General features: G+C 34.6%; 1 protein-coding gene across 1 annotated transcript in view; it reads right to left on the reverse strand.

The window, feature by feature from the left end:
- LOC119068041 (probable G-protein coupled receptor No18) overlaps positions 1–24073 on the reverse strand; it is a 102378-nt gene that overhangs the window by 5199 nt on the left and 73106 nt on the right. The window contains exons 4-6 of the mRNA XM_037171406.1: positions 16019–16121; positions 15831–15956; positions 2944–3124 (exon numbers count right to left, since the gene is read on the reverse strand). Of these exons, the coding sequence (XP_037027301.1) occupies positions 2944–3124; positions 15831–15956; positions 16019–16121 (410 nt within the window). The remainder of the gene's footprint in view (positions 1–2943; positions 3125–15830; positions 15957–16018; positions 16122–24073) is intronic.

Consider the following 24073-nt stretch of genomic DNA (forward strand, 5'->3'; position numbering starts at 1 on the left):
AGCCAGCGTCGGAAAAGCGATTAAAAAATTAAACTTGAGTGAGGTGGAACCGCGAGATACCTGTATATTCACTTCCAAAATCCTAACAATATGATTCCCATTCGTTATAGCATCTACGCTCACTTCGAAACTAGCATTTATATTCGATTTGAACGCTAAAGTTTTTAAACATCGACATTATTATACCATTCGAAAACACGGAAACCCAGTTTAGCGAAAACATCGATGGAGTATGCTAACATAGAGTGGCATTGGTGTACTTTCCCCGACAAATTACATTCATTTTCGAAGATAGATAAATGATGATCTCATGCTCTGTTTACACGCCAATTTGGTGTATAATTTCAGAGAATGAAAATGTTGTGCTAATTTAGTGTTTGATAGATAAATAACCAGACAGCTACCTATCTGAACGTATCTGAACGGAACGAAACCTATATTTCGTTGATAGAATAAACAAAAAAAACTTTTTTCGGCGGCTTCTAACCTTTATGTACGAAACGTGTGAAATTCTAAATAAAACTTTTAAGAATCCCACCTGCTTGATTGATGGATAAGGTTGGTTGGTTGTATTTCTGCCTTTTTATGATTAATAGAAACATCGCTTATTTGGACGAAGGGCAAAATCGTTAATGGTAAATCGACCAGGCACCAGAGTACAAAGTGTTAATGTGGTAACACGTTTCGAATTTTAAAAAAATCCAATTTCCAATTTCATTAAACATTCTACCGGAATGTATCCAAATAAACTGATATGCAGAGTAAAATTGGGATTGGCTCATTTTGAAAAAGAAAAATGATAAAATTCGGGACCGACTTTACTGAGCTGGTATGTGGTCGATAGGTCGTACCGAATTTTGATACTTGTAAGGGCCGCGATACAAAACAGCTGATGGTTCCGATGGTTCACAAGTTGACCCTGCCGAGTTATTCTATAATCAAAAATTTGACTTTTTCGACTTTTACTTATTTACTGACAAGAAATTGTTATGTTGATTCGTGGTAAGAAGGTTTGAAGTTTTTTATAAGGACCATTAAGTGCATCTAGGTCGCCATGGGTGTTGGAACAATGATTTACAAGTCTCAAAACTTTATTAACGAATGATTATTCATAAATGACGCGCACACTTAGTGGCTGCGGAAGAACTTGAAGTAGAAAAAGCCACCTTTTCCTATATTTTCCCACCTTTTCCTATGTTTTCCCAAATTTTCTTAAATTTTTCAGAAATTTTCTACATTTTCTTAAATTTTCACAAAAATTTTCTTCGTAAAATTACAGTGAACGACATCTCAAATGTCTCACTGACTTTTTTTTCAGAGAATGTCATTGTGAATTTGCAATGACACAATAAAATTCTCAGAAAAATTTGACAGTGAGACATTTGAGATGACGTTCACTGTAGGAAAGATGTGTAAAACTTAAGACATTTTTTTAATGATATCACGTATGCTAATGATGGAACTAACAGAATTCACTGTAATTTTCTAATTCCTAGCACTTTGATGAGAGAGAACAGAGTTAAGAGAACAGAAATGGCGATCCATAAAAAGGTAATTTATTGCCTGATGTCATACAGAGCCAGCCGTTTGAAACACTTTTGTTTTGCTGCATAAAGAGGATCATAAATCTCAGCTTAATATGGTTCTAATTTACCATTTTTGATACGATTAAATGTTTTGCAATATTAAGGTAATAGAACGTTCCAGATGAATAAAACATAACAGAAATGAAAGTAAAAAGCGGAAATAAAACCGCAGACTGAACTTTTTGAATTAAATCGAAGGCTCGTCATTGGACATCAATCGATAGAAATAAACTTCAAAGATACATCTATATACGGATCGGGGAAGCCTCGTTTCATTTTTAAAAGCTTTTGTTGTTCTGTTTTTGTGTGGAAAATATGAAACGTGTGTGTGTCATTAAATATAAATTCGCTTGAGTGAATTGATGGAAAGACATAAAACGGATGAATGGACTGTTGTGCAGATGAATTCATGTCTCACGGAATGCGTAAGTTTTACGTTTTTCGAGAGGAGAACAAAAAAGCAACAACAGCAACAACAAAAAAAAAATTGGACTATTATCAGAATATAAAGAAAATTGCGAGATTTTTTGGGTGACAAACGTAAGACGGACGACTTTACGTGATGTATTGCTTAAGATAAAATGTTTAAGAAAAAGCTAAACTACCTGATTGGCATCGAGCCAAGGGAAGCGTGTACGGAGCACATCATTTACGTTGAAGAAAATACAAGTTGGTACAAGTTGCTTATCGGAAATGTTACACATTTTGTTATTTGATTGTTTGGTTCAGATCAAACCATCTTACTCATTCATTCTAGACGCATTAATGTATCCATTTAAAATCTAATTTGCTGCATATAATTGAATAGTAGATTACTTTACCAGTGAAGGACGCCCTCGGATACTTTTACTCATCTGGATACGAGATATATATTATTCACGTGTACAGTATGGCGTTCTACTTTACGAGCGAGGGAACGATTTTTCAGTAGTAAAGTAAAATAAATTATACTCCCAGTTCAATGCGTTGCGTTGGTGCGCTGTTTAAGCTTCGTGAGAGTCAGGGTTTATTTTTAGGAATTGTTTGGAATTTTGAAGAATAAAATCGCTAAAGATAGGCCCTGGTGAGGTTGCAGAGATGAGGCATTGCGTGAAATTGCATTTGTGTGTGATAAAGTGTGTGAAAAACGATACTAATACTTTTAAGTCGAAAACGAACGAGCAATCGGTATATAACATAAAACGCAGCATAATTGTCGATCTCAACAAGGTTCCGAAAGAACCTTGGATCTCAGCAACTCAAAATTGCCTTCGTGTTTTCGGCCTTATATACGAAGCCGACCGATATTTTCAGTTAAACAAAGAGACACAACATTTCCGAGTTAGAACTCGATTAAAAATTGGCTTGAAGAAATTACCTTGTGAACTTCGATTTCAGTCATGTTGTCATGCCGCGAAGCAACCACACAAGAAATTCGTACGTACACATAAATCATTACAGCCATCGGAATGAAAAACGAGCCCATAGCCGAAAATATTACGTATCCTTCGTTCTGATTGTAGCGACATTCTTCCAAATCGCGGCGACCTGGTTCATACCTGGGAAACAAAAGAAAAAGTTGAATATTAACGAATCAGAAAAAAAAATCAAATGTAGTTGTAATCATGACCGAAGTGGCTCGAAAAAGCGCCTCTAGAGTTACATACAACTCATTTATAAAATACCCAAAAATTAAAAACACCTAAAAATTGTAATGAGGCTTGAAATAGTTGAGGTATCCCAATATCTGCACTTGAATCCGATCTGATTTAAGTATGATTTACGCATCAACAAAAATACTCCGTGTGAGAGCCGTAAGACAGCGATCTGTCAAGTAAACGTAGCAAAAATGGAAAAAAATCAAGTTTTTCTCTCAGACGGAGTATTTTTTTCATACGTGGAAATCAAGTCTGCAATTGAACTGAACTAAAAAAATTGGCGGGTTATGAAACCTGACCTGATTTACCTGAGGGATCATAAATTATGTAACACTTTTTCAATGCTGTCATCAAAGTAAAATCCTAAATCGAGAAATACGCGCTCTGTCCCACCATTAAAGGGATAAAAACTTAGTTTTAACTTCACAGCTAGCGAGTTACTTAAGATTTAATTTTGATGACAGCACTGAAAAATCGGAACGGTCTCTGAACTTTTTACAAGTTTCCCGGTAAATTCAGGTTACAAACCAAAACTGTGTGAGGTTGATCTGATTTCAGATACCAGATAAAACATGTATTCCAGGTAACATGAATCTCGTGCCGGTGTGATTCACAATGACCCAGAAATTGACATTTTCCTTATACAAAATTACTATTTTCTTTTTAAATAAATTTAGAGCCCAGTTAATCCCTGGACTATTCTGAAATTAAGTTGGACAATCACAACAACCTTAACATTTTGATTACCACAGATTTTTACGCGAGTCAACAGCTTTAACATTGAGCAAAAAAAATGGGATGAAAACATTATGCTAATGAACTCTCCAAAATTAGCTTTAATTTTATGTGATATTCGTATCAGCTCAGCATTTAACGGTTGTTTTTCAGAATACATAATTTTGGAGTTGGTTATTTGTTTGCGAGATATGAACTGTAAATTCATTCATCGTTTGGGGTGATTCGTTTTTTCGTGGCCTTATTTTAATAATTTTCGTAAACTGAAAATTAATACTTTGAAATCGTTGTAGCATAAATCTGAGAATTTCATACAAATTTGAAATGAAAGCATTTCACGATGAACAATTGTTTAATGATTCCAGAGAAAATCATTGTTCTACGGAAAGTTTAAATATTAATTTAGTGATTGTAGTGTACATTATAATACAGAAGAATCGTGAACCCCAAAATAATATCCAAAATATTTGATATAACCAATTGAAGTAAATTTTTTCTTTTTTCTTTCTCACGCAATTCAATCACGAAAATGGTTTTCCCTAAAGAAAATCAATCGTGTTTCAAAACTAATTGAAAAGAAAACAGAAACAAGTTTCCGATGAAAATATTTTAATAGACCGAATCATAAATTTAGTACAAAATTTGAAATAGGATAACGCCACAAAATACGAGCCACTGCAGTATGCGAGACCTCTATTGTTTTGTTTTATCGAACGAACGAAAAACAATAGTGTGGTCGCTTTACAGTGTGGGCTCGTATGTTGTAGTTTTACCCTATATGAGCTGTCTAATAATTGTAATTGTAATCAGAAACAGCAACGTAACGCTATCGTTGATTGCGTGAAATTTTTTTGCTGATAACTAATTCTAAGCCAAAATTGTTCATGCATCAAGAATTACCAGTTCTTTTTTTAAAAGTAATCTAAACTTCAAATTAAAAAAATTGAGAATTGGTGGACCTATATCTTCGATATTACATTGTTTGAAGACATTATACTGATAAAAAAAATCTTACAAGTTCTTTACACTGCCAAAATATAGATGATACACTGTTCGGCTTCAGTACTCTGTTTATAGTACTTACCACCCATGCTTGAAGTACGTTCTGTATTTTGTTTTCCGATTGTAAATATTCTCCTTTTTTATAAAATTCAACCCACAATACTGAGATTTTCTGTTCTGTTGATGTATTCTCTATCTAGCTAACGCAAAAATCCTATGACCGATATCTAAACACTTTTTTATGGATTGTCTCGTCAAGCCTTCTCCGCTATATAAAAATCGGTTCTTAATTTATGTAACTCGTAACCCGTACCTAGCGGCCAATTTCTAAGGGACCGATAACAGAATTGCGTAGCAAAAAAAACATTGCTGAGAAAACACATTAGGGGTAAATCATTTTCGTTTTTTAAAGTTCGGATGTATCCACCTTCGTAAGTAAAACATGCAAACGACCTTGAATGTAAATAATCAAGATAATGGAGCGAACTAGTTTACGTTGCGTTGAACTTGTGTAAAAACCGCCATCTGTTGTCATGTGCATGTTTTCGTGAATTTATTATTAGACAATGTCAAAACACAAGTTTTCATTCATTGTGAGCTTAGGCATGTACTTTAAATAGCTTAGTGAAACTTGACATTGTGTCACACAACACTGTAAAAAATAACCATTTCATACAAAATAGTACTCCATTTGGCAGCTGTCGACTGTGATCCCTTTTGCTTGAAGTGCGTTGATTCTCCCCGTTCTTACGTTACGTATTTTATGAAGGGATCTTACACAATATTATATTCCACCATTTATCCATATTTATACGTTCTTTACCCGAAACCTGTCCCCGAACTGACTTATTTCCCTCTCAATGCGTATGAACAACAAAGAAAATTCGAGTAGGTTGTAACTGGTTCTTACAAATTTTTTTTCTGATTTATAGCGTGCCTTGCGATGGTCTAATTTTTATCCTTACCATTACTATGTGCTGGTCAGACGACTAAGAGTATGTAGTTTCTCTGCACGGAACACCACATCGTACACATCGAAATAAAAAAAAAAAAATGAAAAATATCAACGAATAAATTTTCTAGCTTACACAAATGAATCCAATCCTAAAAGATGATCTTTGCTTTTCATAACAAAGAATAAAAAACTGAAACCGGCCATCAATGTTATATGTGGAAAATATGTAAAAATGGAAGTGGATTTTTTCGAGATCTATGAATATTATATCGAGCATTGTATGATGGTAGAGCTTTCTCTTGCATGAATTCCAGAATAAATGTTCAATTTACACCAACTTTTTTATAGAAATGTATACGTATGCGTACAACAAAAGAAAAAAAAAATTATTCTTCGGTCGCATGTGTGTAGTGTACTAAAAGCAATGGTAATGGTAATTCAAATTTATAAATGGTGACATGGTGAAACGTTGAATGGAATTGTAAAGCATTCAATATTGCGTGTTTGCAGAAGCCAGTGGGAGCAATTGCTGAACAAATCCTACCGTTATGCATATTTGAAACTTAAACATAAATTCGATAAACTACCATCCTGGAATTGACAATGAATAAGCAAGAAAGGCATAAAAAAAACTCAGTTTCACATATCACACATATGCTCGTTGTTAGATAGAAAATATAAATGATTTTGAAATGAGTACACTACACAATACACCTATAATATTTTCGCAACACAAACAAAAAAGTTCATTTAGCATTTTGCTTGTTGATTCAACTATAATGTGTTATCATCGCTCTCATGTTGGAATCCAAAAGAGAACCCCGACCAAAAACGTGAAACATTCAAATCACGCAAATAAAATTTTGATTTGACTCTATTCAAATTTTTATTTTAGAAAAATAACAATCTTCACTCGTTATAATTTTTTAATACATGTAATTGACGTGAAAATGTTTTTGCGGAAAAGTATGTGACTGGTGTTTTAGCATATTCATATAAGTAGAAATGAGGACAAAAAATTGTCAAAGAAATATTCATTGCTAGTGAAATAAATAAATTTTAATTAGACAGGGTGGATGTATAACTGGGACACATAATCATATTTCAACGATGAATGTGATATTACACAGCAGGAACCGAAGGTTTCCATATGACAGATAGAAAAAATATTTTACCTATAGAAAATAACACTTTACCGATAGAAAATAACACTTTACCGAAAGAAGTGTGTCCATGATCGATAAAAGGTAACAAACAAACGAATTTATTTGTAAATTATTACTTTTTTATCGGTAAAATGTTATCGGTACTTTTGAATATTTTCATCGGTACTCAGGAACTCGCTATTTTTATATCGGTACCTCTTTTATCGATAATTTATTATTTTTTATCGGTAAAGTTGAATTTTTTCATCGGTCGAATATAATATATAAGTTTTTTAAATGCGACAAAAAAGACTGCTCACAATTATGGCGCAGCCGGTAAAACATCGATCTTTTCTCAAAAATTAAAAACTACAGTAAATAAATATCATCGATCTTCTTCTTCCCTAATGTTCCCAAAATACAAGCAGCGTTACCACGTTGAATTGCGATGGAAATTCTTTGCAGAAGGTATTCTTTTGATTTTACCTCACCCGTTGCCTTTTTCATTAAAGAGCCCAATTTATCAATAAATTTCTTCGTTTCCGGACCCATGCAGCCTAAAGTCTCGAAAGCAAGTGGGGTTAGCAAATAGTTTTGTTTCAAAGAAACGTAATGGTTATGCTTATGTATATATATATATAAGTGTGTAGAGCTCATTTTGTGGAAAAAAGTAATCTTTATTGTCTCGAACATAATCGTCATAAAATCTATATAAGTGAAACCCTGATCCCAACTCAGAATTCTTTTTACTTTCGAAAATAGAACCAATATGGTTCCTTGCCGGAACATACCGAAAATTCAGAGGCGTCCTCGGATCAAGGATCTAATTGTACCAGCATGGAGATAGAAGGGCTAGTGCCAAGTAGCAATACTCAATTGACACCAGCCTCCTTCCCTGAGTTATAGACCAAATAAACGGCAGGGCAGTAGCAGCCTTGGTAATGAGTTCATCATTTATCTCTTCGAAACACACGTAGAGTATACGAAGAGCGGGAGTTTTATAGGATGAAATGTGTAACTGAAGTTCAGTGAGATCTGAATATTTGTAAATTTAGGAGAAATCAATAAAGAAAACACCAAGAGCCTGGTAGCTAACTAAGTCTAAGAGTTTTAGCGTCCGATCTACTAAAGCGATTTTCAAAATCTTCTTCGCCACTGATTCCTTTATCATACACTCTGCACATCATCGCTTATTGCAGTCAACAGATGATGGGACCGCGTGTAAAATCTTGAAATCATGGCGGTTTACCTGTTTTATATCACAAACTATTAAGTTGTGATTGTTGTAGGCTCAAGAAGCTTTCTATAACTAATATTTCGCGTCTAATTAATGCTTAACTTAGCTTTAAAATTGTTTACACGAATTCATATCCCATTGCCATTGTTGTCTACAAACATGAGCGTTGGTTTTGTATAATCCCAGTAAGTTCGCTGACTATACCTATTACGGGACCAGAAAATGGATGTTGTCAACTGGTGTTACTCTACTTAATGAATTATTCAAAAACTTTACGTGCATGCGAACATAGTGGGTATCTGTATCTGATACAATGTGTGTAGACACATTCAATGTATCGGCTAAAATGCTGGTCGGATATTATGTAACATAATAAATCTATCAAAATTTGTTATTGGTTACATTTATTCTCGAATATGTTCTGTTGCTTGCGGTATGCTTAGACAATAATGTCAGGTTACCTGTTCCTCTGCTAAAGTAAATATGGGTCTGGTAAACTTTAAAAACTATTTGATAATCGAGATAACTCATTTATTTGCGGTCTACACGACTTTAACATAAATTCTGAATCAGCAGAAATTTTCTCTCACAATCTTCATCTATTGTTTTATTTTCCTTTGGAAATGATTGTACCTTACTCAACTCCACTTTTAATGATTCACCGTTTGGGGGATAGCAGCTAACATTCGATTCGTCTGCCATTTGAAATCACAATCCGTAATTTATGTAAACGGAACTTTTAACGTTGTGGATATGCCATTTAGCATTTATTCTTTTAACCCGAATGATGGGTTTCTACTGGGATTTAGTAAGACGACAATAAAACGAAAAAATAGTCGTAGTGGGAGAGATTGGTGACAATTGCATTCGCTTCGAGTCCATGTTAGGATTTTTTTTTATGTCTTTCTTATTCCAATCTTTCTCAATTCTCAATGGCAGTCGTTAGACTTTGTGATGATCATAAACAAGCCTTTGACTCGGAAATCATATGAAGCAGACCATGACCTGTTCCATGAACCAAAATAGCTCGAAATATATCAGACTTTTCTTAGAATATCTTAGCTAGAAGATGAGATAAAGTTCCATGAACGTTGCAGTTCTATATAGATTTAAAGCTATTTCAAAACGAGATTTCATTCTTTATGGGACAGGTCATGGAATTTGCCATAATGAGTTTATAGCCAGATACACCCGGATACACCACGATGGTTCAAAATCTTTACATTGAAAAAAAATGGTGATAAGTGATGAAAAATATGCTCTGCGTCGTGTCAACTTTTTCAGTAACTGATAAATTGGCAAGTCTTCAAAGTGCAGCCTTGTTCGAGGACCGATTTCATCTAACAAACTGTGCGACATGAAGGTCTCATGGTTTTAACCTTATTTTCACACTCTGTGATGTAAACAGTAAAACGAAAATTTATACGAAGCTGATGACGAGCTAGCCATTCCAGTTGTTTGCTGATTTGGTAAATTGCATAAATTTAAAATTTGCTGTTCCATTCTTTTGTTTACCCTATAACTACTCTTTATGTATCCAATTAACAATGGATGACTGCAAATTGCCATCAAATTTACATTTAATTTGTAGACAAATTGAAGTCCGAAATTGTGCCTTGCAAATATTCATTTTGTTTGTTCATTTTCCATTGTTAGTTGGGTTACAAATTTCGTCATTTAACAAAGGCACAAAGTGAGCTTTCCGAGATTTTGGGCCATCGACCTAATATGGGGCTTAAACAACGCGTCTGGTCAATAGCTTTCAGGGAAAAAAACGTTTACCGAAATCGGTTTACATTTGGTGAAAATATTTCGAAAAGTCACAAATAGCTGGAATGTCCCAAATAATCATGGCCCTACGTTAGTGAAGGGCCGTGACGCAAGTCCGTTCACACTGAAAAATGTGACAAAAAAAATTCCGTAGGACGGAACATATATACACAACTTTTTTGACTTTTACTACCTTCCACTTATTTTATTCGTAATCTAGGCGTCCATACGAGTTCAACGAGCTGTCAAACGCCTCATAAGGTTAAGATTTGGCCGAGATATTAAATTTCAAAACTTGAAAGTTTGTATGAAGAAATTGATTTCCATACATTTTGAAATAGATGAAATAGATGAAATAGATGAAATAGATGAAATAGATGAAATAGACATTTGTCACTTTGTTACAACGAAACTTTTCAATTTACCGGTGGATTTGGCTGAAATTTTCAGGGTATGTCAAGGACGTAGTTTTAAGAAACTATTTTGAAGGAATTTTCATAAAAGCTTATAATTTCGGAGCTATGAGCGTTTTAAGATATTGAACTATAGAACCCATAACTCAGAAAATATGGCAGATAGAAAGTTCGTTTAAAAGACAAATTTATAGTTTCAAATTTCAGTCGACACATGTTTCAGTGTTTTCACTAAAGATCTACCATTTGGGAGCTATGAGCGTTTTAAGTGCGAGCTATATCAGCCATAACTCGGAAAATATGGCAGATAGAAAGTTCGTTTAAAAGACAAAGTTATAGAGTTTTACATTCTAGTCGACACTTGTTTGATGGTTTTCTCCAAGAATCGATCATTTGGGAGCTATGAGCGTTTTAAGTGTCAGCCATAACTCGGAAAATATGGCAGATAGAAAGTTCGTTTAAAAGCTATGTCAGCCATAACTCGGAAAATACGGTAGATGGAAACCTCGTGTAAAAGACAAAGTTATACAGTTTTAGATTATAGTCGATGCGTGTTTCATGGTTTCCCTAAAAAGTCGCTTATCTTGGAGCTATGAGTGTTTTAAGTGCGATAAATTTTTGAATTTCGACAAATTTTCTGTTTTCGTCAAATTTTCGATTTTCATCAACTTATTGATTTTCGTAAAATTTTCAATTATCGTTAAATTTTTAAATTACGTCAAATTATCGAATTTCGTCAAATTTTTTGTTTTCGTTAAAATTTTTATTTTCGCAAAAAATTTTTATTTTCGTCAAATTTTCGATTTTCGTCAAATTTTTGAATGAATGAATGAATGAATTTTATTTTCACCGCCAAAGACTGGCTGAATATTAAAATTACAATTAGATACAAAATACAAAATCTATTTCACATTATCACACATATATCACAGTTCATCATAATTCATGTCAAGTTCCTTCATAATTGCAGCTTTAAAAACCGTCCTGCTAATAGATTCGTTCACTGTTGCTTTGTGTTCATTTATCAGTTTGATTAGTTTAACGATAGGTTGATTCGACAAAAACACGCTTGAGTATCTTGGTTCAACTAACAGCTGTAGCGTAGAATCTCGAAGATTATAGACACTCTCGTTGCGTATGAATTTCGGTGAGATTATATCGTCAATAATGTTGCCCTTGAATATGTCGAAAGCGAACGTGGCATCCGCTACTGTCCGTCGCTTTTTCAAACTTTGCAGTCCAAGTTGTTTACATCGATCTTCGTACGGTGCTAGTCTGTATGTCGTCGCATTGCTTCGGCTTTCCAATAAGTGAATCACGAATTGTTTCTGAATGGATTCGATGTCATCAATGTAAATTTGTGCAGTTGGATTCCATATAGTCGATGCAAATTCAAGCCGTGATCGTACATATGCTACGTAAAGTATCCGTTGCGTTTCTTTTGTGAAATTTCCGTTTGAGAAGTGTTTGATGCACCCAACCATCTGCCGAGCTTTCATCGTCATTGGTTCTATGTGATGACCAGGATGGTACCATCTGTTGAAACGAACGCCAAGATCATTTATTTCTTCAACTCTTTCGACGACGTGATTACCCATTGTGTAGTCAGCTTGGATAAACGATGAATCGCTACGATATGCGCTGAGAATGTAGCATTTGTCGTTGTTGAAATGAAGACGATTTCTCTCATTCCATCTGATCACATCGTCGATATCTCGTTGCAATCTTAGCGTATCTTCAAAGTCTTGTATTATTGACGCCAATTTCATGTCATCAGCGAACAACGATGTATGCGCGAAACGTACCACGTCGACCAAGTCATCGATGAAAACGGTGAACATCAACGGTCCCAATGAGCTCCCAGGTGGTACTCCAGATGGTGACTCATACAATCTGGACTTTGACTTCCCAATTTGAACAAAATTTGTACGGCCGATCAAGTATTGCCACAGCCATCTTGCAGTCTTTTTACCAATTCTGAATCTGGCAAATTTTATAATCAACAGCATGATGACCACTTTGTCGAAAGCAGCCTGGTAATCACCATAGAATGTGTCCAATTGACAATTACGTTCGAATGCCTGGTGTGCGAGCGTAGTTTGGACCAACAGGTTCGTGACAACTGACTTCTTGTTCCTGAACCCATGTTGTGCGCTTTTTAATTGAGGCTGGATTATCTTGCTGATTTCACGTTTGACTGCGATGTCGTGAATTTTCATAAGCATTGTTTGTATTGCGATAACTCTGTAGCTTTTAACATCAGTTTTGGACCCTTTATTTTTGTATACAGCAACAATTCGAGATACTTTTGCCGCTGCCGCTATTTTGCCACTGTCGAACGATTTTTGATGCAACAGCCATACTGGCCAGGCGACTGCTGATGCACACATTTTCATAACAAACGGCTTGATTTCATCTGGACCAGCACCGCCCTTTGAGTCGAGTGAAAGAATTGCGGCTTCGATGTCAAATAGCGACAGATTAATATCCTCTGCACCGCTTACCGGAATATAACGTTCATCGAAGTTACAGTTTTCCGCATCAGGCACATAAAGCGATTCAAAGTAGTCTGCAAACATGTCGACTATTTCTTCCGTTGACGTACCGACTCTGTGACCATAATTCATTACATCCGGATATTTTTCGGTACCACCTTTCAGTTTAGCGAATTTCCAAAATTCAGCTGGATTTGTCTTGATATCCTCTTGCACTCTGATGTTGTGTTCATTCGATCGTCGATCACTTACTTCATTGAATTCATTGTGAGCTGCTTCATATTCGTCCAACGATCCAACATCCAATACTGATTTCCGTTTGAATAATTTGTTTCGTCGATTTTTCAATCGTTGCAACTCGGTCGACCACCACCTTGGTTTATTCGAGTACTTTTTGATGGTCTTTTTCGGTACATTTTGTTCAATTAGAGATTTCATCGTTTGAACGAAAAATTCATATGCGGCGTCGTCATCTCTAATTTGGAATTCATGTTGGAAATTGATCGCTGCCAGTTGTTGCACCATCCGTTCATAATGTCCTCTTTTATACTGGAAAACCGTCACATACTCCACGTTGACAGACGAATTCGTGTCGTAATCCATCGTGATTTCATACGGAATGTGTCTGGCGTCTTGCTGTAGCTGCCAGGGCCTACTTTTTAGAAACTTTCAGAGAAAATCGAGAAATTCAAGAAACTTTGAGAAATTCAAGAAACTTCGAGAAATTCAAGAAATTTCGAGAAATATTTCTTGAATTTCTCAAAGTTTCTTGAAGTTTCTCGAATTCGAGAAATTTCAAGAAATTCCAGAAAATTCAAGAAATTTGGGAAACTTCGAGAAATTCAAGAAATTTCAAGAAACTAATTTCTCGAGTTTCTTGAAGTTTCTCGAATTTCTCGAATTCGAGAAATTTTAAGAAATTCGAGAAAATTCGAGAAATTTCAAGAAATTCAAGAAATTTGTTTCCAAAACGTAGGCTCTGGTAGCTGCTCACTAAAGATCTACCATTTGGGAGCTATGAGCGTTTTAAGTGCGAGCTATATCAGCCATAACTCGGAAAATACGGCAGATGGAAACCTCGTGTAAAAGACAAAGTTATACAGGTTTAGATTATAGTCGATGCGTGTTTCATGGTTTCCCTAAAAAGTCGCTTATCTTGGAGCTATAAGTGTTTTAAGTGCGATAAATTTTTGAATTTCGACAAATTTTCTGTTTTCGTCAAATTTTCGATTTTCATCAACTTATTGATTTTCGTAAAATTTTCAATTATCGTTAAATTTTTAAATTACGTCAAATTATCGAATTTCGTCAAATTTTTTGTTTTCGTTAAAATTTTTATTTTCGCAAAAAAATTTTATTTTCGTCAAATTTTCGATTTTCGTCAAATTTTTGAATTTAGTAAAATTTCCGATTTTCGTCAAATGAAAGCTGGAAGGTTGAGATGAAAGAGAAAGTTACATAGTTTTGTAAGAAGAATATTTTCGTTCAAACTGCACAATATTGTTGACGCAATTTTTTTTGTTCTTTCTAAAATTTTTCGGGTAAAATTTTTGTTGATCAAACTTTCGCGTGCTCTGTAAGCGTCACCTACACCGATATCAGTTCTTTTGTAAGTGGATATCAGGACTTGCGTCCCACCTCCACTGTAAGTGGTTTTGGGCGATTGCATTTAGCCAAACAAAATTAAAGTTTCGGTTTTCAAATACTCAGTAATGTGTATCGTTCAGTGAACTTAAAAGTTTTTTACGCAAATCTGCAAGGAAGACACGCAGGTTCAGTGCAAAAAAAAACTTTTTCAAACTAGTGCGAAAAAGTATCTGCTCTATGTGTGGGAGTAATATTACAACAAACTATTCCCACATAAGCCACTGTTCGCATCCTAGAGACTAACGATTAAAGTGCAATGCAAATATTACCAACAACAAAAATCGGTAACATGTGCCACGTATCACCTGACAGAAAAAATGACTCAATATAGTCTTAGCTTCATGCATATGAATGTAAAGCGAATTGTAATTTTATGAAAAGAAAATTTTCATAGTAAAAATTTGTTACATTTTTTTCTTGATTCGCTTAAAGTTAAGACTAGCATCCTCGTAATTCCGGTAAGATTTTAAATCAACGAAAACGATAAATCACCGACTTAGTCTCCACCTAGTCCTATACAATTTATTACATTTGTACTAATTTAGTCGATTTAGTCAAAGAAACGGACCCAGACATTATTATCTTTCAAAGAAAAAAAAATAGACACTTGGAGGTAAACAATTTAAAAAATATTTATCGAATGAAGGGAATGAATGCCATATGAAAATTGAACAACAATTGAAACCTATGCAAGTGCTCATAAGCAAGAAACGAAAGTAAAATCTTTCCGCTCATCAGAATCATTCCTCGTTCGTTAGAAAAATTAAGTTTCTGAAAGGCATTTGAAGAAATTTTGAAATGTTTTAGCTTGAACATTCGTAAACAACAGAAAAAATTAAAGAAAATTGAGAAAGTTATACAGACAACGGAGTCTTTCAGCTGCCGTTCATCGGTTGACAAAACTAATTGAATGATACGGTTCCTTCGTATTGTCCGTCTCTAATATTAAATTGAATCTATAAATAAACTCGAACCAAAAAGACTACCAAAAAGTGTCCTGTAACCAAACAAACAAAAAAAAAACGAATGAAAATCTGATAACTTTGTATAACATCAAAGCTTCATTAATGGATACATTCCGCGTCACATGAGATTCATAAAAATATTTCATTTATACGATTATGCACACGGTCTGGCTACCGCTGATAAAAAACGACACAAACATTTAATAATGAACACAAAAATATGAACAACAACAACAAACTCACCATCCCAATATCGGTGGGCATGTAATAGCTAATGCTAGTACCCACACAATCAGAATCATCACTAATGCAAGTCTTTTTGATCTCCGTCGTCTAGAATAATTTAATGGTTGAGTAACGGCTAGGTATCTGAAAGTCATTTGTATGTGAGTGAGATTTTTTTTTTTAATTTTCAATTTTAATCGTCATACCTATCTATACTAATTGCACATAAGCTGAGAATGGATGCTGTACATAATAACACATCTAATGATATCCAAATATCACAAAGTATCCATCCCAACTGCCATGAACCTGGAAAATAATTTATTTATTGAATTTGTAATTATTCCATTAAGTTTTAGAAAATAATGTTTATGTGATGAGAGGATGCTGAGGTAGTATTATATAATAGGGAAACACTTTTCCACGGTTTTGTTTTCAGCGTCACATTCTACTCTTTTTTTCGGTTCAAGTTCCTTCATGTACTTTCTAAAAGTTTTGTGGAAAATTTCCAGTTTGATCTTATATCTTTTCATAATAAGTGGAATTTTGTCGCAGGAAGTACTTATCGTTCTCCCCAGGCCGTTATACAAGATGCAATGTTGATTGTTAAAGAGCCGAAAGGGTCGCCAAAAAAGAGGAATGAATGAGCATTTTCAACAAGTCGATCCAAAATACCGTTTTTAAGTATTCGTTTTACTTAACTGGTATTGTAGCCTTCATTTGTGCGTTTCGTATTTGAGTATAGAGTTGGTTGTGTCAGTTTGACCAGCTCTGAGAAAATTGAGCAGTCTATGTAAATGTTGGTAAACTGACCACTTTTCTCAAACTGACACAACTGACGCCACCTCTATATCCAAATACAAAACGCACAAATGTATGCTACAATTTCATCTAGGTGACATACATCTTAAGAACGGCAATAAAATCCAACTTACTTCTTAAGAAACGTCTTAATATCTGTTGCGGGCGATATCAGGAAGAAAAGTTCGCTTAATTCGGTTCTTAGATATCGAATTGAATTTCTTATATTTGTTGTAATGTTGGTGTAGTAACTAAATAAAGGACTAATTCGAAAGCAAGCCATTGTAAACTATTGACACACAACAGAAGTAATGGATTTTACATGACTAGCAGTAAAAATATGAAAAGTAGAGTTTTCGTGTGAATTTTGTTGATCCGAGGTGAAGCCGAGGTCAATAAACACACGAAAACAAGACTTTTCATCTTTTTATCCCGAGTTAAGTATAGTTATTTACGTATCGGTTGAGTAGGCCGAAAGAGTTACGTATTAAGTTTTGTATGCTTGCTAAGATGACCGAAAGTAAAGAAATGTCAATTTAAGGGGGCGAAAGCGAAAGCTTTCGCCCCGCGAATTGACAGCTTTACTTTCGGTCCTCTTAGCAAGCATACAAATGGATTTTACATGCTAAGGGCGTCGAAAGAAATGCTTGAAACATGAAAGTACGGTTTTGACGCATGTAGCAAGTAAAATACTGTTAAATGCTTTTGAGTGTGTAAGAAGCCTCTTTCGACCCTAGGGGAAACAAAAGCATGTCAAGAACTAAAGTCGGCGTCAGCGTTTGCCGAAAAGTCACAGACAGTTTGAAAAAGGCAAAATAACATTCCTAAATGGTACGTCAGTACTCTCTAATAGTGCATTTGGTTCTTGCATGGAAAGACCATAAAATTAGTGACATATTTTTAGCTGATAAGACTTTGAACAGGTCAGATATACCTGAACGTGAATTTTGGGCCAACCTGAGAATATTTGAATCTGAACAAACCTGACCTGAACTTACTTGGTATCTGAAAATTAGAAAAGTCAGAAAAATGTTAGATTTAAGGTACTGTAGCACGACAACATTTAAATAATCCGCGACACAAGAATAGTTCACAACACAACACACAGATGGAGCAACTTACACATAACATTTGGCAGAAACATCTAGAACTTAATGACAACGACGAAGATCGGCCATATTGGAATTCTGCCTATAAAAGAAGTGTTGCTGCCTATTCATTCTCATTCTGTTTTGTATCACAGAGCACTCGCCTACTTAGACAGTGCCATGATTACGAATAAAGAATCAAATTGTAAAGTAGAGGATTGTTTCATTTAGAAAGTCAGTTCTACTCTTTGACAGTGAATACGCCTTACATTTAGACTGTTCCGTCAAATTGTACGAACTGGCCAACGATAAAGCACCCGCTCATCGTTGCCCCTCTACAATACCTGAATAGTGATAATAATAGCGTATGGTTATTGTTCAGCCGGTAGGACACATTTTAAGTGACAGATTCGGCTACCATTTGCTGCTATAGCTAGTGAAGGTACTTTTACATGGTATTGTAATGACCTAACACTAGGGACCACATGCTTAACGTGAATTCCGAACCACGCCTTCTAAGTATTTTGCACTCTGAAGGATTTTTGAATATTGAGCCTTGGACCTATAGCAGTGCTAAACCCACTAAAGCGCAGTAGGAGTAGAATACCGGTAGCTCCCAACAATGTCTTGACCGGTAAGCCGTGTGAAAGCTCTACACACAACCATACCACATTTTTTTTATGAATCGATTCAACCAGCTGTGTACATATTTGTGTACACGTCTGACAACCGATTTTTTTTTTGCCTGGTTGAGGCTCGAACCACCGACACTTACACCTTAATCGAATATTGGAAAGCAAACGTGCCATTGAGTCGTCTAAAACCTGAAAAAGTCCTATATATACCTGAAATCTGACCAGATTTATCTGAACTTTTACAGATCTTCAGATTTCTGGTAAATTCAGGTCGGGAAAAATTTTCAATTCAGATTAAGTTCTAATCACATTTAGATAATCTGAGCTTCGACCTGACCTGTAATGGTCGACACACTTTTCAAATATTTTTTTACCATGTACAAGCGTACGAAAATGTAGATCACGTTGTCTACACTCTATTTTTATATAATTGCACAAAAAATAGAACCATCATGGCTTCATGGTAAAAAAATTATTTTAAGATTAACTCAGCCAAAAATATGTCACTAAATGTTATAAACCAAAGTTTTCGAAGAGTAAGAGTAGTGGAGCTGCAGGCGAGTGCAAAAGCAAGAATATATCTTTTCAAAAATAGGCATTGTAAAGCATTGCCATTACATAATTTTGTAATATCAAATCACTCCACATTATATCTGATTTGTACTATTAGCCAAAACGCTAAAGTTTTGCTTAAGACATGAAAAGATTACCGCCCGCCACCGAAATAAAATGTTAGCTTTTTCCTTCCATTCAACGTACAGAATATCAGTACAATGTTATATAGCAGCACTTTACTATGTATACACGATACACAGTGTATGGTAAATTTAAAATAAAACTTGATAAGTAGCAAAAGAAAACCAGACTGATGATTCTGCAGCATTCAATTTACAACACAAAAAATAAAAATGTTTTTTGTTTTATTATTTTAATATTCTAATGCGGTATCAGTTGATTACCTACAACTCACAGAGAATTTTTCTTCTTCAAATTTTCACAATCTTCTATTTTCCATGTACTTAAAGGCTCTATCTCTCGCTTTCTCTTTATATGTGTGTGCACGTCGAAATGGCTGTTACATATAATTTCAGAATATTTATTTATAAACATCTTTGTTTTTAGTGGGTAATAAGATTAATGTGCAACATCTTCTAGCTTCTTCGTTTTGCCATGCATGAAAAGAATTTCAACCTTATATCAACTTTTGTTGATATTTTAATTAATTTAAAGCTGCAGTATCTGAGCACAATTTAAAACAATAAACATGTAAACAGAAAATAGTTCATAAAATTAAATTAGTTTCGTACAGCGCGAAAACAAAATTTATTTAAAGTGTGAGATCGGATTAACTTTATTGCAAATGAATAAATTAAGTTCAATTTAAGCATAAAAGAGTTCACGTTCACAGAAAATCAAATACGCACACACTCGGGTAGAAAATGAAATGCAATATAATTTCTGATTTGAGAGTTGTTTTGGTTTGCAATTGTACCGACAATAAATTTCATTTAACAAATGAAATTTTGGATCTAAAATGACAAAATGTGTGGACACCTTTGTTATTGCATTTGAAAACTTTTTAGCCTCGTACGAAGTGAGCTTTAAAATTTTTTTATTAGATCTCTCGTGCACATGGGATATTTTTATGGTAATGTGCTCAGGATGACGAAATGACTATTCCCGAAATATTTCGATGGGAAAATTTATAATTCGATCGATTTTTCGTTTTTTTGGGACCTGCGGGAAGCTTCGAAGACTGTTTGGACCTTACTGGTGACTCGTTTGAACACAAAAATATAGTTGCTGTTTAGCCTGAGATGTAAGCTTTACAGCGATACCAATCATCACATTCATGACTACCAACAAACATCTTGTATGAGGCATAGTCATTCAACTAGATGCCTGCGAATTTCAAAGGCTGTATCACACGTGGATGATTTCTATTTTGTCTCAAAAAGTATGTTTAGTTATTTTACATAATTTAAGGGGTTAATAAAGGTGTGATGGAATTCGAAGCAGACGGTAACGGCAAAGTGTTTGCCTATGTTCATAGATAACGAATCCGCAATAAAAATTTTGTCTGTCCGTCACGTCGATATCTTGAGTAAATCAAATCCGATTTCAAAAAAAAAAAATCCCTGAAAGGTAGTTGAAATAGTGAGGCTAAGTACGAAGATGGGCATATTCGGGTCGGCAAAATAAACGAAGAAAATGTAAATGAAACGGCAAACGATAGGTACTGTCGATACCAATTCAGGAAAAAAAGTTCATTAAAATCGGTTGAATGGACTGTGAGTTAGGGCCCTAGAAGTAAAAGGCTACTCGGCCCTAAGTGTTTTTTTTTGCACATAAATCGAGTAAATTTCATCCGTTTTTCCTGATTTTGTTTCATTTGAAAGGTAATCGAATACCGAATATAATGTTGTTGAAAAAAAAATTAAATTTGGGTCCTTGGACTAAGGCCGCTACTAGGGCCCTATGTGTATTTTACATAGCACTCGAGTATATTTCATCCGTTTTTCCTAATTTTTGTTTCATTTGGAAGGTAATCGAAGGCCGAATAGAATGTTGTTGAAAAAAATTTAAATTTGGGTCCTTGGACTAATGTTGCTACTAGGGCCCTATGTGTATGTATACTCAATAAATTAAAATTTTAGGGCTATTTCAAATTTTTGTTACATTTGAAAGTAACGTCGTGCGGACGTCCCGAGATTGGTGCGCCTACCCTAACTTAACATCAATCGTCATCATCAGTCCACAATGTTAAATTTAGTAAAAATCGTTAAGATGTTAAGACGTAAATAAAATTGAAACATGCAATTTGCATCAGCTGTTTTGCAGCTGGTACACTCATACCCAGACATCCCCTGTAAGTAAAGTTTAGCGACAAAATACCATTGTTGGTGCTATGTCAATAATGAATTTACGATGGCATGTAATATGCATTTTACCAGAATACCAAACGACTTTTCTGTAGTGGACAGCGAGTTATGCCGATATGATTTGCGGTGCGACAAACCCATTCAATTTTCTTCCTAGATATTTCCCTAAGGTATGCCAGCAAAATTACCATGGTTGGTCAATGATGATTGATTCCGTTTTTATACAGCAGTAAATGCAGATGTGTGCTACTTAATTCTATATTTAAACTGCACTCCTTGCAGATATTGAATTACCGAGCCAACATTCCAATTTGGCTGCAATTTCATTTAAAAAAAAAGACTCCGTGGCGTCAATTTCTTCCTTTGTTTGTGTGCTTTTTTTGTTGTTAAACGAGTACAATACAGACGAATCATTAAATTTAAAACCAACGCTTTCATCTACTGTTCACGTTTACGGCTCGTATTCCAATTTAGTAGATGAACCTTCTCGGACAACCATCAGACAAGTACAAATCATATTACGATAATTTTAAACAAAGGCAAGTCCGACATTCAACACTCAATTAAGTTTATGGTTGGATAATGAAACTTTAATTAATTTTCGTTGTAATTATATACTTTCGTCTGGTTTTGCATATACAAAAGCGATCATTTGTTGTCGGTTTATTGGGCGTATAAGTGAAGATGTAGCCTAATCCTACACCTAATCAGATTACGAATGAATATGCAGTGTATCGAATAGAGGAAAATTTCGACTTAGATTCTAATCTTTTTGGGTTTAATTGTGATAGGTCTGAATGATTTAGCAACCTCAAATTAAATCTTCCCTCATAAAGATTCACGTGAATTATTTTATCGAAAGATTTTCATTCAAATTTTTGCTGACTAACCGAAAAATTGTAATTGGCTTGGTACGAGCATATGTGTGATGTGTCTGAGGTATCGGTCCAGGTACACTGTAATTCAGAGACAAAGTCTGGTAAAATTTTGAGAAACTTATTGAAACTATTTACTTGGCAGTTTGCTAAATTTCACTAGAATTTCACAAATTTTGAGAAGTTCGTTGGCCAATTAAATTGTTGACATTTTTGCTAAAATAGGCTCTGCTGTAATATAAAAATAACACGGGAGTCTAAAGCTACATTGTAGATTTCTAAACGGTTAAACGTTTAATCTACGCCTCTTCTTTGTGTAAGTAGCATAGTAGGACGGTAAGTAGTGCGGATGTTGAAAAGTTAAGCTTGATAAATTGTTCATCAATTTTTGATTTCTTCTCCAAGCGCTCACATTAAACTTTTTGTTTACCAAGACTTTCTATCGAAATTATTGTGTCTATACTATGACGGCCTATGTAATGCGATCATAATACCGATATGCCCATGTTTGTACGATATATATATACGATAAGTACTATTTGCGGTAAAATTGCTGAAATATAAACGGCAAATTATATTTCATATAGGCTGAGCAAGTACGACACATGTTTAGTAATATAATAATGAAATTCTTAAAATAGAACCTTGTGTGAGTGTGCATATATGTATGTTTGTTTGAAGCTAATGTAAAATCTAACCCTTTCACTCAATTCGATAATGTTGTTTACAACTGGCACGCATAGATTGTTTACTGTTCGGATATTTTAATACCCGTACACATCGAAGTATTTTGTAATTATATTCGAATGCTATCCATGCCAGAGAAGGTTTTAGTGTGGTAATTATTTTCTATGATTTCTATTGTAATTTATAAAGACAACACACATCGTAAACGGGCTTTCCCCTAAGTGCCTGAATGACATTACCAACGAACAATTACATGTAACACAAGAGACGTTATCGGTACTAAATCTAAGACGCATAGTATTAACCGATTCAATCAGTTGTCATTATTGTGGACAAAAACCTGATGAAATGAATTATTTGTGTTGCAGTTGCGTTTCGAACCCACAACTGGCAACAATTCAATGTGCAGTCTCGACTTACACACTGCGCTATTCAGTTGTTAAATCATTACATACATCCTCGGAAAATACAGAAACTTCAAATGGTCATTATATATCTGGGATGCAAGGCTCGATAAAATTTATCAGTTAGTCAAAATTTCAGAACGATTTGAAATATTCAGCCAAAACCCTTTTCAGTGAAATGAAATTATCCGTGCCTCGAAAATCATCTTGGAGACAACAAGGAAAAAATTGTTCCTCGAGTGTTTCTCAAGACTTGAAACGTGAAAATTTTTATGGAAGTTAAGTTCGTCAAAAAACCCACAGCCACAAGACTTTCTTGTTAACAATTAAATTTATCGTTGCAGCACCGCAAAATTTCAATTTTCGAATCGCTTTGATGTATATTTATATACCACATATGAAAATGTCTTTGACTTCTGTTTATGTTCGTTCATTAATAATTAAAAGAAAAAAATATCTATCTACACAAATGTAAAATAACACCCTTGACATCCGCATGTTACCTAAATGAGCATAAAAATTCAATTATTTCAGTCTAGTAGCAACTTCTTCTTCTGTTGTTCGAAGTCATGTTACGTACAGATACGACAAAACACATCATGCTACAATATTGTCTTAAAAACGGCGTTGAACGGTACATTCCCAGTTTCTTTGTTCAATTTTTTTTTTCTACTTTTCTGGAAAATACTAAATTGCCACAAAATGATGGTTTCAAGTGGGTATTTACCGTGCACATACCTTACCAACAATTTTATTTTTGTTCGCAGAAATTGTTTTAAGAGCAAAGAAAAAGTTCAATAAAACTTTTGTGTTAGATGTTACATCACATTTCCCAGTATAAATGGTACACCGATATGTATATTTGCCAACGATATACGGGGTATGGAAA

Source organism: Bradysia coprophila (genome assembly GCF_014529535.1).
Source record: "Bradysia coprophila strain Holo2 chromosome X unlocalized genomic scaffold, BU_Bcop_v1 contig_173, whole genome shotgun sequence".
Taxonomy (NCBI): Eukaryota; Metazoa; Arthropoda; class Insecta; order Diptera; family Sciaridae; genus Bradysia; species Bradysia coprophila.